The 13,818-nt window shown below is 41.0% G+C and overlaps 1 protein-coding gene across 5 annotated transcripts in view; it reads left to right on the top strand.

Moving 5' to 3' along the window:
* The window catches only part of LOC121282290 (hedgehog interacting protein), a 226,516-nt gene that overhangs the window by 83,599 nt on the left and 129,099 nt on the right, over positions 1-13,818 (top strand). For all 5 annotated transcript variants that reach the window (XM_041195939.1, XM_041195949.1, XM_041195964.1 and 2 more), the window contains exon 5: positions 13,106-13,257. In XM_041195939.1, the coding sequence (XP_041051873.1) occupies positions 13,106-13,257 (152 nt within the window). The remainder of the gene's footprint in view (positions 1-13,105; positions 13,258-13,818) is intronic.

A 13,818-nucleotide genomic window follows, 5' to 3' on the forward strand; every position in this document is an offset into this window, starting at 1 on the left:
TTTACGTTGGTGGGCCAATTAAGGTCAACCCAGTGTGATGCACGCCCAGAAACGCTGTGCGCTCCCTGTGCAGGAAGGGGGGGTTGCCTGAGCCAGGAGCGCGCTCTTTTGCTCATGCGTGCCAAAGAGCGCAGCAATCGCCCTAAGGCACAGAGATGCCTCAGGGAGATTAGTTTTAAGTTTTAACAGTTCAATAAAGTGTTGAAAAAGTTTTTAAGACATGTCCCCTCATGTGAAATTATCACATGAGCTGGGACATGTGCAGTAATTTTAATAAACATTTTACTGAAAATTTTAAATCATTCATGAAACCTCATCCCACCCATGGATGAGGTTCCATGAAAATTGCAAAGGCCACCTGGGCTCTTCGCCTGCCCACCAACCTTAAGGTTGGATGGGCAGCTCAGCTGATTGTCTTAATTGCTTTTTAACAGGCCTTAATAGGCCTTTGACAGTTCGGCGGGCGTGAAAATCTAAATGACTCGCAGTGACGTCGGGACGCATGCCAACGTCATCCTGCATCATTTTAAGTCTCGGTGAGCGGGCCCCGCCCCTGCTCGCCGAGCCAAAGATTCTGCCCATGAAGTAACCGTTTGACACAAGTACCCGTCAGCTATCCTCCTAAAATCAAAACACAGTATGGTTAGTAAGCCTTCGGAAACAGAACCCTAACATGACTGAATTTCATTGCAGCTGAAATTGAGTGACGACATTTCTGAATTAACCCTTTGCCTCTTCCAGGTTACTCTGTTGACCAAGAGTACAAAACATGATTGATTTTTCACAACTGAAGCTGACTGGACAAATCAGGGACAAATTTTGTCTCTAAAGCAGAGTACAATCAAACCACATACATTAACATTGGTGTAGAATTTCATCTTCACCACAGGGGCAGATTAACCACTGTTTTTAGAATCCGTCTGTGAGTGATTGTTTCCCACCAGATCAATGCACAGGTGGTGAAGATGAAAATACACCCTGTAGTATTCTGTTAAACAAAAGGTTTTACCTTTTTTTTATGTTTGTATTTGAAATCTGATTTCTATTTTTTGCTAAGAAACTAAACTCTGCTTGTGGTTCAGCTGAGCGGGAGTGGCAAACTTATCTCTGCATCACCAAATTGTGGCTTGAAGCCCTTATTATACAAGGAGTTTGAATGCTCCAGTGTACTGTTGAGGAAATGCTGCATTGTTAAGAGATGCTATCATTTGGATATATGTTAAGCAAGGCCACGTTTTTCTGTTCCTCTGTTCAGTAGGAAGTTTAAGATCCCTCAGTGCTACTTGATAGAAAAGTAGGAAATTCTTCTAGTTTCCTGCTCAGCACTCCTCCCTCAATCAAAGGAACCAAATAAATCACCACAGTTTGTGCAATCTTGCTGTGTGGAACTTCTGCTGTGTTTACTTACATAATTGAGCACTTCAAAGTAACTCACTTGCTTTTCTTTTACAGATTTTTGCATTAACATTTTTGCTATTATAAATTCCCATGTTCAAATTTAAAATGGGCTTGGCTTATGTGAATTTTCCAACCTGTAATTATGTAAGCTACCAAAGAGGTTGTCACCAAACAATGTCACCTGCAGCCACTTTATGAGCCTTAAACCAGGGCTTTGAATGTCACGGTCTCTGTGGTTCTTAACTTTAATGTCATTGAGCCATTCCAGGCTGTGATATGAGCAACAATCAGAAAAGAATCCCAGTCCATGAAAGCCTAGCTTGTTTGAATCACTGGCTACACATCGTACAAGACTGTGCATGATAAGAGTCAGGATTCATTCATCCAGTGCCAGTCCCCTGTACCACCTTTACTCCAATCAGGCCTCAATTCACAGGATATCTGCTTGGCAACAAACGTATCCCCCTCAAGAAATGGTTCATAACTCCATGTCAGAAATCTGGGTACAGACCAAGAGCTGGCTTACAAGAGTCATGCCAGCAGAAATATCACTGAACAGAAAATCAGGATGTTCAAGCCTAGCCTATCTGGCAGGGGTTCAGCAGCAAGCCAATGACAATGGGCCAAATTTTAGATACTGAGGCCAGTAGCTCGAGTCAGCAAATTTCCCAACTCAGCAGACCCATCTCGGTTTAAAGGACCCCATTAGATCCAATTTTCACTCTGGGGGAGCGGGATTTAGGATTTAGTCGGGACCGTCAAACCCGGAAGCAGATCCTAGGCAGCCCCAGGGGTGGGCAAGTACCAAGGCAGGCTAATTAGAAGGCCTGCCACAATTCTCTGGGACTTAATTCAAATTATTTGCAAAGCTGTTAGGCCCTCTAGACCTCACCCCTCACACCCTCTTGCCCCCTCACTGATTCCTCCATGCCAACTCATACCCCTGCACCCACGACCCATGTCTGCTTATACCCCCACACCACTTCCTTGCTAACCCATGACATCCAGCCACTCCCATGCCCACTCATACTCCCATCAATCCTCCATGCCAGCTTATGACCTCCACCCTATGCCCCTTCATATCACCAGCCACCTCCATGTAAATCCATGTCCCCATATATCCCCATGCCACTTCCATAGGTACTCATGTCCCTCACCCATCCTCCATGCCCCCTTATAACCCCATGCCAGCTCCATAGCCACTCACCCAATATCCACAAGGGATGACCTCAGGAGCCATGTGGAGACGAAAGGAAAATAAACTTCTAGAAATCTAATACAGCTCTCACTCATTCACACTTGTTAGTGAAAAGCTTCCATTCATAAAATCCATTCAAAGCTTTTAAATCTTCTCAAACGGTTAATCTCTTACACTTCTATGCATATCACATCAAAGACGAATAATCCTTCAAAGGCTTTCTTAAACTATCAATCAAACTGTGAACTTAGAACCCCTTACAGAGATAATTGTAGCTTCTGAAACTCAGCCAAGCATTCATAACAACAGACACTGTTTTTGTTTTTTTACTTTATTTTTTCATGGGATATGGATGTCATTGGAAAGGCCGGCATTCATTGAGCCACCTTCTTGAACCACTGCGGTCCATGTGGTGTAGGTATACCCACAGTGCCATTAGGGAGGGAGCTCCAGGATTTTGACCCAGTGACGGTGAAGGAACAGCAATATAGTTCCAAGTTCAATGGTGTGTGACTTTGCGGTGAACTTTCAGGTGGTGGGTGTTTACATGCATCTGCTGCCCTTGTCCTTCTAGATGGCAGAGGTCTTGGGTTTGGAAAGGGCTGTTGAAGAAGGCTTGGTGAATTGCTGCAGTGCCTCTTGCAGATGGTACACACTGCTGCCATTATGCATCGGTGATGGAGGAAGTGAATAATTAAGATGACAGATGGATGATAATCATGTGTGCTGCTTTGTCCCGGATGGTGTCAAGCTTCTTCAGTGTTGTCGGAGTTGCACTCATCCAGGCAAGTGGAGAATATTCCACTGCACACCTGACTTGTTCCTTGTAGATGGTGGACAAACTTCGGGGAGTCAGGAGGTGAGTTACTCTGCAGAATTCACAGCCTCTGATCTGCTCTTGTAGCCACAGTATTTATGTGGTTACTCCAGTTTAGTTATTGGTCAATGGTAACCCTCAGGATGTTGATAGTGGGAGATTCAGCAATGGTAATGCCATTGAATTTCAAGAGGAGATGGTTAGATTCTCTTTTATTGGAGATAGTCATTACCTAACACTCGTGTGTGGTGTGAATGTTACTTGCCACTTTTCAGCCCAAGCCTGAATGTTGTCCTGGTCTTACTGCATATGGACAAGGACTGCTTTAGTATCCAAGGAGCCGTGAATGCTGCTGAACATTGTGCAACCATCACCAACAACTACAACCATCTTCCTTTGTGCTAGGTATGTCTCCAATCTATGGAGAGTTCCACCACCCCCCCCCCCCCCCCCCCCACCCCCCCCAAGACTCCCATTGACTCCAGCTTTGCTAGGAAGCTTGATGCCACACTCGACCAAATGCTGCCTTGATGTCAAGGGAAGTCACTCTCACCTTACCTCTGAAGTTCAGCTCTTTTGTCCATGTTTACTCCAAGGCTGCAATGAGTTCAGGAGCCGAGGGGCCCTGGTGGAACATAAACTGAGCATCAGTGAGTAGGTTATTGTTGAGAAAGTGCTGCTTGATAGCGCTTTTGACCATATCTTCCATCACTTTGCTGATGTCGAGAGAAGACTGATGGAGTGGTAATTGGCCTGGTTGGATTTGTCCTGAAATGTCAACAAAGACCTCTATTGAAACTGCACAAACAGATGGTAATGTTTTTTTCTAACCTACACCAGATGGCCTGCCATTCAAAGCAGTCCAGAGAGGTTTTTTTTTTAAACTCACCAACAGCATCTGCCTACTTTTTTCATGTTTAAAGTGCAGGGGACTTAAAGACTTCAGATCATGACACTCAAACAGACCTATCCACCCTTCAAATTGTTTACATCTATTCCATCAATTTGTGACTCCCATCATGTGGATTAAGGCCCTTGGACCAACCAAAAATGCAGTCTGCACTACGTTCAAATGGCCCTACTGAGTTTGGGTTTTCTTCCTGTGTGAATTAAGCCCTGCCCCATTCCCCTGCTGGCAAAATTTGAATCTGTTAGGTATGGGGGCAGAACATCTGTTTCCACGTTCCACCCACCATTTTTAAACGTCCACAGAGTCTTCCTGACTTTGTCGTCATGTGATGCATGCAGTGTATTTTGCTATATTGAGAGATTAATCCTCACTGCCACCTGGGCCTAATTAACTGGAGGAGGAAAGAAAGAGAAATGATCTATTGCCTTTCTTGACCTCAGCACATCTCAAATGCTTCATTGCCAGTGCACTAATTTTGAAATAGTGCAATGTATGAAATGCAGTAGTCAAATTGTACACAGCAAGATCCACAAACAAATGAAATAAATTACCAAATCTCTTTTGATGTTCTTTGAATAATAAATGTTGATCAGGATACTGATGTCCCTGTTCTTCTTCAAATAGTGCCATGAGATATTTAACATAACTAAGGGGACAGACAGAGCCTAGGTTTAACATCTCATCCAAAAGATATCTCCCTTTCTCTGAAACTGAAGTGTCAACTGTCTGGGGGTGTTGGTATCTGAATACCCTCCTGTCTGGAATAGGACCTCTACTATATCTGAAAAACTTGGTGTCTTCTCTTAACTTCTTGCAGCTGTTTTTCAACTTGCAAAAGTTTCCCTATTGTCTGCAACTATAAGCACTACCCCTTTTAAGTGGGGTCAGGTAAACTTGATTTCCTGCCCCCTGAGAAAGATGCAGCCAAAGCAGTGCTGGTTGCATGCCTGGCACATGTTAACAAGCAATCAGCACATGGTGCCTGTAGCAAAGTGAACAGATACATGCAGTTGGCACAATTACATTTCTAGGGCCATATATTTTGTAAATACTTTTAGGTATTGATTTTTCATCATGGAACTAATGGGAACAATTTTTTTATGTCATATTCTAGGCAGAATACAGATTCTTTAGTGCTTAAAGCAGAGACTAGTGGGGAATTCTTCATATTGCATTCCCAATACATGCAGTTATTGTTTGTAGTTATAGGTGGACATTTCTCTGTTAACTAACAATCTTTATTAGTTATATGGAGTTCTGATTAGACTCCATTTACAGTACTGCATTCAGTGCTGGGTGAATAGGTTGGCCTTCAAGGGAATGCAACGCAGATTCACCAGAAAGATATTGAGTTAATAGGATTAAATATGGCGTTACGTATACTCAGCTAGTATTCCCTTGAGTTGATGATCAAGGGGTGATTTAATGGAGATGTTTTAGATGATTAAAGGAAATAATAGGGTAGATAGAGAGAAACTATTTCCATTGATGGGAGCAACCAAAAAATTAAAATTAGAGCTAGGCTGTTCAGGGGTGATGTCAAGAACCACATATTCACAAAGGGAATTTTGTTCGCTAACACTTCTGTGAAATGCCTTGGGAAACTCAATACATTAAAGGGACTGTTTAAATTGAAGTTGTTTGTGTAATAGAAGTCTGAAACTCTCCCCCCAAATAGCCGTTGATCAATTGAAAAATTCAAAACTAAGGTTTCTAAATTTTTGTCAGCGAGGTTAACAAGGGTTATGGAACCAAGGTGAATAAATGCAGCTAAGATGCCGATCAGCCAAGACCTAGTAGTATAGCACAAAAAACTAGAGGGGCTGAATCATCTACTCCTGTTCTTATCTTCTTAATTGTTGCAAAACACTGAAAGTCACTTTGTTGATTTAAATAATTATGTTAAAAATGACAACTTTTTATTTGAAGTAAGGAAGCCTTGTGTTTTTGTCAAATGATGGTATTAAAACTATGGCCAGTTATACAATTCAGACTGTTCATTATCCTGATAAAATCATTGAACTTGGTTTGGCTGCTGCTCTGATTGCATGGTTTGTAAACTGTGGTTACAATGTTTTCTGTTTGTAGGTTTATTTAATTAAGCTGTGAGTTGTAAATGTGTTAGGTCATAACATTTCACCACAGAATTCTGGTGGTGGTAGATGAAATGAAATATTGCACTTGCAGGATCCTTGAGTTTAGTAATATTTACCCATATTTGTGCTTTCATCAATAATATAGTACAGAATTTTATTTGGAATGTACTGTATGTCATAGCAGCTGTAGTCTCTCTTTCATAGGCAGAAGAATGAATATTTGCAGCTCAGTGTGGCCCTTTGCAGCCATTACACTGTTTTCATTTGAATGTAATGCTGAACCTTCTAGAAACCATTTAAAATGTCAAAAAGTTTTTTTTAATTCTAATGGGAAGGCTTTCGGCCTTTGTAGTTGTTCTGCTTTAGGAATATCTTAGAGAAATACAAATATTAACAAGTAGTTTGTAAGCATGCTGTAGTTTCAAAGTGTTTAACAATTTCCTGCATGGCTTAATGCTAGGAGGTCTCTTATATCTGTTACTTTGTGGGGAAGCATCTAGAAATCTGGATATGTTGTAATCTTGTTGCAAATAGTATCCAAACTTGTTGGCAGAGATCTTCAGTGCTTGTAACAGCAGGTTACCTCTGCTGAGTTTATGCCTTGGAAGAGTTGTCTCTTGGCTACTGCTGCTGGAAATAAATCTCTTATGTACTGATGAGATTAGCTGTTTATTTTAATATAATGTTTCTAATGTGCTTATTAGATTTATCAAGCGTAAAGCGAGGATCATGATTGTCTTAAGAACTATTGCAAAAACCAATGGTTAGTGGGCATTTCTTTTTAAACCAAGCTTGAGAATTTTATTTTCAAATTCGTATTACTATGATCTTAGAGTGGGGGGTTGGGGTGGAGATAGAAAATCAGGTTGACACATTTTCTTAAGGGCAAACAATGAACAAACATTCCCAAAATTTAATAGAAGACGTACATTTTTAGCCTCAAGAAAGATATCAGCAGTTTTGGGCAGAGAAGCAGAGGTGGTCCCAGATGAAAGTATAGGCACAATGCCACAGGGATGGGAGTGAATGGGAATTATATGGGAAGAATTCTAATTAAGTCCAATTACAATCAAAATTTCTGATTATGTGACAAAAACATCAAAAACACATTTTTCAAAAAATGAAATAGTTTTGCTTTGAGAAGCATTTTAATAGCAGTTCTATTAAATATTGAGAATCTCAATTTTCTACCTAGTGAGTTTGCTTAATAAAGCTTATTACCCCCAAGTACCTGACCAATCAAAACTGCCCCATAATAATGGTAATTTTTGTACTTCCAAATAGATTGTCACTTAATTAGTCAGGCAATAGCCAAAGCTGTTAATTCAACTGTGGAGAGTGGGGAGCTGCAGGAAAGTAGAGTAGTAAATCTGTAAAGCTGAGATTGGAAACATAGCTATGTAAATGTATCTGCTTCAGTCTTACAGAAAATGAATTACCTCTATAGAGCCACATGATAATCATAATTGCCTGTCAGTAAATAATGTAGCATAATATCTTTCCTTGGAGAAAATGGGTCTTGCCAACATATGCATCTGGAAGCAGGGTACGATTTAGTGAACAGTACCAACTTGAGCTAGTGACTTTACAAAAACGTTGCCTCAGATGGACAAATGTGGAGATGAAGGTCTTGTGTAGAATTATTTCCAATAAAATATTGGGGGACTGAAGTCATTGTCTTCAGTATCCACCACAAACTCCACTTCCTGGCCACTGACTCTCCCTCAGGCAGTTGCCAGGGAGAAGGATAATCAGACTGTTCACAATCTTGGTGTCATATTAGAGTTGAAATGAGCTTTTGACCACATATCCAGGCCAACAATATCACAGCTTATTTCCTTTCCACCTCCATAACATCGCCCAACAGCACCCCTCCCTCAGCTCACCTGCTACTGAAGCCCTCATCCATACCTTTGTTACCTCTAGATATGACTATTACAATGCACTCCTGGCCAGCCCCTCATTTTCTACCCTCTTGAGATCATACAATCTTCTGCCCATGTCCTAACTCGCAGCGTCATACACCCATCACCCAGTGTTTCTCTACCTATGTTGGCTCCTGGTTAAGCAACACCTTGATGTTAAAATTCTCATTCAAATCCCTCTATGGCCTCGCCCCCCCCTTACCTCTATAGTTTTCTGCAGCCCCTTAACCTATCTGTACTTCTCTAATTATGGCCTCTTGCACATCCCCCATTTTCATTGCACAATTTTTTCGTGGCCATGACTTAAAAATGACTAGGGTCCAATCTCTGGAACTCCTTCCCTAAATCTCAGTTTTTTTCTTCACTCTTTTTCCTCCTTTAAGATGTTCTGTAAAATCTATCCCTTTGATCAAGCTTTTGGTCCTCTGTCCTAATATCTCCTCATGTGACTTGATAAAATCCTGTGAAGCGCTACAGATGTTTTACTACATTAATAACACTATATAAATACAAGCTGCTGTTAACTTTTAACATAGCAACCTATCTGAAATTGAACATGAAGCTTATATATTACAATTGAACATTCATTATTATTTTTGAGGAGAACAAGAAACAATTGTTTCATGATATAATAAGGAAGATTATAGATGGAGACCAAATGGAGATATTGTGCCACCCAAACAAATTAATGAAAGTCTACGTGTAACAGCCAAGTCTATCAAAATGAGGTCAGAAGCCATGAATGAAAAGTTGAAACATTTTGGTGTTACTCAGTCATATATGTTAAAGATTTATTCTTGAATTCCTAAAGGTGCACAAAAACTTTGGTATAATGTCATTATTCACTTTTTCTAGGAAGAGGATTGCAATAGATATCAGACCATTTTGTCCACTGCCTCCCATACAACCTGTAAATAAACTTTATGACTACCCATCCATATTATACCTCCTTCCAGAGGTACTGTAGTAAACTGGGTATGTTATTGGACCAGCAATCCTGAGGCCTGGATGAATGATGAAGAGACAGGAGTTCAAATCCCACCACAGCTGCTCAAATTTAAGATTGGTTAATAAAGACAAAATCAGGGATAAAATGCATAGCTATTGGATTGTCATAAAAACTCGTCTACTTTATTACTGTCCTTTGGGGAAGGAATCTGCCTTCTTTACCCAATCTGGCTTTTATATGATTTCAAATCCAATGCAGCATGGTTGACTTTTAACCAGCCTTGTAGCAAACGACTAGGTTAAAGTGTGGTTAGAATAAAACCAAATGCATTGACCTAAACACCAGATTCAGAAATGACAAAGGCACACCCATCCCAGTAGACCCTGCAGAGGCGTCCTTATTAACATCTGAGGACTTGTGACAAAATTGGAAGACTAATTAAGCATAGCCTGACATAATCATACTCACAGAATTCTATCTTTCAGCCAATGTCCCAGACTCCTCAGTCACCATCCCAGGGTATGCTTGTCCAACCAGCAAACCAAACCCACCAGAGGTGACAGCATAGTGATATACAGTTGGAAGGGAGAGTCCCTGAGATTACTGCACGTTGACTCCAGACCCCATGAAGTTTCACAGCACCAGGTTAAACATTGGCAAGAAAACCTCCTGATTACTATTTACTAACCACCCTCAGCTGATCAATCAGTATTCCTCCATGTTGAACACCACTTGGAAAAAGCACTTATAGCACCAAGGGCTCAGAATGTATTCTGGGTGGGGAACTTCTATGTCCATCACCAAGAGTAGCTTTACTAACCTCGTTACTGACTGAGCTGGCCAAGTCCTGAAAGTCAACTGCATGAGTGGGCTTGCAGCAGATGCTGAGAAAACCAATATGCAGAATCCCACAACCACTGCAGATCTTTCCACATCCAGTCATGAATGGTGAAAATTAAGCAACTTATGGTAAGAGGAGGCTCCATGATCACGCCCATCCTCAAGTGACCACCCTTAACATCAAGAAAGCATTTGACTGAGTGTAGCATCGAGGATCCCTCGTAATATTGAAACCAGTGGGAATCAGGGAAAACTCTCCACTAGCTGGAGCCATACCTAGCACAAAAGAAGATGGGTGTGGTTATTGGAGGCCAGTCAAGTCTGCCCCAGAATATCATGCAGGGAATCTTCAGGGAAGTGTCCTAGGCCGAATTATCTTTAGCTGCTTCACCAATGGCCTTTTAATTGTATTTCAGTTGTATTTAATTATTTGCAGGTGGAGGGCATTAAGTAGGGTTCCACTTGAGCACATATAAAGAGACACCTCCTAAAACTGTACTTAATGTTTCGCTTTATAAATAAATGTAGGACTGAATAAAGATTGATTCTGGTATCATCCTTCACCAACTGGCTTTCCAGAATAGAACATGACCTCTCTCAAACGTAAGGCCAGAAGAAGGATTGCTTGTTGACAGTTGTATTCAGTTCCATTCAGACTTCTCCAGATAATAAACCAGTTTGTGCCAGCATGGCAGTAAGACCTGGATACTATTCATGATATGTGGCAAGTAACATTCATGCCACCTGAGTGCCAGGCAATGATCCATCTTCAATGAGAACAAAAGAGAGTCCAAATATGACTTTAAATGGCATTATTATCATCAAATCCCCTATCATCAAATTCTTGGGGGGAGGTGGAATCAACATTGACCAGAAACTTAACAGGGCTAGCAACAAGAGCAGGTCAGAAGCTGGTTTTCTGTGGTGAATGACTGAACTCTTGACTTCCCCAAAAGCCTTTCCAGCATTTGCAAGGTATAAGTCAGGAGTGTGATAGAATATTCTCCACTTGCCTGGATGAATGCAATTCCAACACTCAAGAAGCTTGACACCATCCAGGAAAAAGCAACCTTCTTGATTGGCACTCCATCCACCAACTTAAACATTCACTCCTTCCACCACTGGTGCATCTTGGCTACAGTGTGTACCATCTACAAGATAAACTGCTACAAACAACTCTCCAAGGCTTCTTTAGCAGCAACTCAGAAACTCATGTCCTCGACCATACAGAAGGATAAGGGCAGCAGGCGCTTAGGAACATCAGCATCTCCAAGTTCCCCTTAAAGTCACTCACCTTCTTGACTGAGAAATGTATTATCATTCCTTCACTGTCACTGGGTCAAAATCCAGGAACTCCCTACCTAATACCACTGTGGGAGTGCCTTCACCACAGGGACTGCTGCAGCTCAAAAAGTGGCTCATTACCATCTTCTCAAAGGTAATTAGGGATGGATAATAAATCCCAGTTTTGTCATCATCATCCACATCCCATGAATGAAGGAAAAAATGACCATATTGGTATTTCAAGTAACTACTTTCTCCAGATATCGCATTCCTATTGTTTTCATTCTTTTTGTTAATTTCCTTCTTCTCCACCACCTTTTAGCTTTTAACTTTGTTTTGATGTGCATTCTGCTGTACTTCTTTAAATAATTGTATATGTGTATTTTGATTGATTAATGATTTGCCTTCAGCATCACAGTTTTAATCTCTTTTAGATGTTTTAACTTCTTCTTTCGAACTTATCTTTTCTGTATTGTCTATTTGGCCAAAAATTCCTCTGTAGTTGCTTTCTTGCTTTTCTTTCCTACTTTCAGAGAAATAAATGTGCTGTGGGAACCTTCCTTATAGCAACAGAGTTCCAAGTTCCTTTTGCATTCACTAAAAGCAGAATTTCAGAAATGCATCAACAACAACATTCAAACTTATTACTGCTAGCATAAGATACACTGAATTTAATTTATTTTACCATTGCTTTGGAGCAGTTAGAAGTGCGGACATCAGCTTATTGTAACACTTCTCTGGGTGCTGTAATCAAGACATCCTCAACAACAAGGAAAAACCAGAAGTCTGTCCTTTTAAATTCATCATTACCATAAGTCCAAAATTGTCATATTTTCGGCCAGTGACTATATATAATAACAAAAACCTAACTTATTGATGGTAGATCTTTGAGATCACTGACTATATCATATGACCTTTTACCGCAGCTTGCGATCAATAATGGATAAGCTGAGAAAAGAAATCAACAGCCCATATGTAATGTGATGGATTTTTTAAAAAGTATGCAAGTAATTTTTAATACTATATGTAAATTCAAAACACAGGAATTATTTTCATTCCCTTGCATAGCTCCATTGTCCAAACACAGCCACTAATGAAAAATGGCTATTAATTATTGCAGACAAAAAGAAGCAGACCACCATAGATGTGACAATTGATGTAGTTGCCTCCAGGGTAAAGAAAAGTTCATATACTAGACAATTAATTTAATTGTTTTTGGAGTGCAGTGCCAAGGCAAGGAGTTCACAGCTCACCCTGTGGTATTAGATGCTCTAAGAATATTAACAGCAGGAAAAACTGCTGCTAGTGTTGGACTCATTTGTCTTCCTTAGTGTATAAGCAAGTTAATAGCTGAACAAAGAATTCTTCCGAGCATTTAGATGTGTCTTCATGGAGATCTAGAGATTACACACACAAATCACTTTACAATAGTGCAGTAAGAGGTTTTTATGTGCAATGAAGTGCTCATGTCAGTTGTAACAAATGTCTGGTTCCAACTTAGAAAATTGTTAAAGGAGAATATTTTAGAATCCCTTTGTGTGTTTTAGTCAATGCGAGAAAGAAAAAAAGGGAGTTTATAAACAAATTATCCACACCAGAAAAGATCCTCTCCACTAGTTTTCAGATGAAACAAAATGGAGAACATATTTAATGTTACAATGCTTTATGTTTTCTTTATTTAACCACAGGGTGGAGACGAAAGAGGATTGCTAAGCCTTACATTCCATCCCAAATACAAGAAAAATGGAAAGCTCTATGTGTCTTATACCACCAACCAAGAACGATGGGCCATTGGACCACACGACCACATTCTTAGAGTAGTCGAATACACTGTATCCAGGTAGTGCAATAACAGTGTGAGCTCCTTATGTTCCAGCATGTCTTACAAATATTAATCATTGAGCACAATTGAACAGAACTTTATTTGCAGTAAATTACATTTTAAATGCCATGGAGCATAATCTTGTTGTGGCATCAGGGGTCTCGTCTGCCAGCTGGAAGGTCAGCAAGAAACCTGTGAGGTCTGTTTTTGGGAAGGCCCACTGAACCACAAGCCAATCAAGCAGTGGTGAGGCCAACAGCGGGCCTTCTCCTAGAACCAAGACCCCACCTAGTGAGAGTTGCTGGCCAGTCAGAAGCTAGCAGCTCTTGTGCTCAGCAGTGCCACTGTGAAGCCATGGCTGCTGCAGGAAGGACACCTCGTGGTGTCCCAGGATTGCGGAGGACCCAGGCTACAGGTAAGTAATATGGATGGTGGGGGTGGTGGGGGGGAGTGGGGGGAGTGGTGTTTCATGGGGTGGGGATCGCAGTCGGGGCACGGGGGGCAGTCAGAGATGTGAAGCAAGGACAGTGGGGAGGGTCTCAATGGGACCCCATCCCATTGTCCACTCCCTCGATCCTT

The sequence above is a fragment of the Carcharodon carcharias genome, chromosome 1, assembly GCF_017639515.1.
Source record: "Carcharodon carcharias isolate sCarCar2 chromosome 1, sCarCar2.pri, whole genome shotgun sequence".
NCBI lineage: Eukaryota > Metazoa > Chordata > Chondrichthyes > Lamniformes > Lamnidae > Carcharodon > Carcharodon carcharias.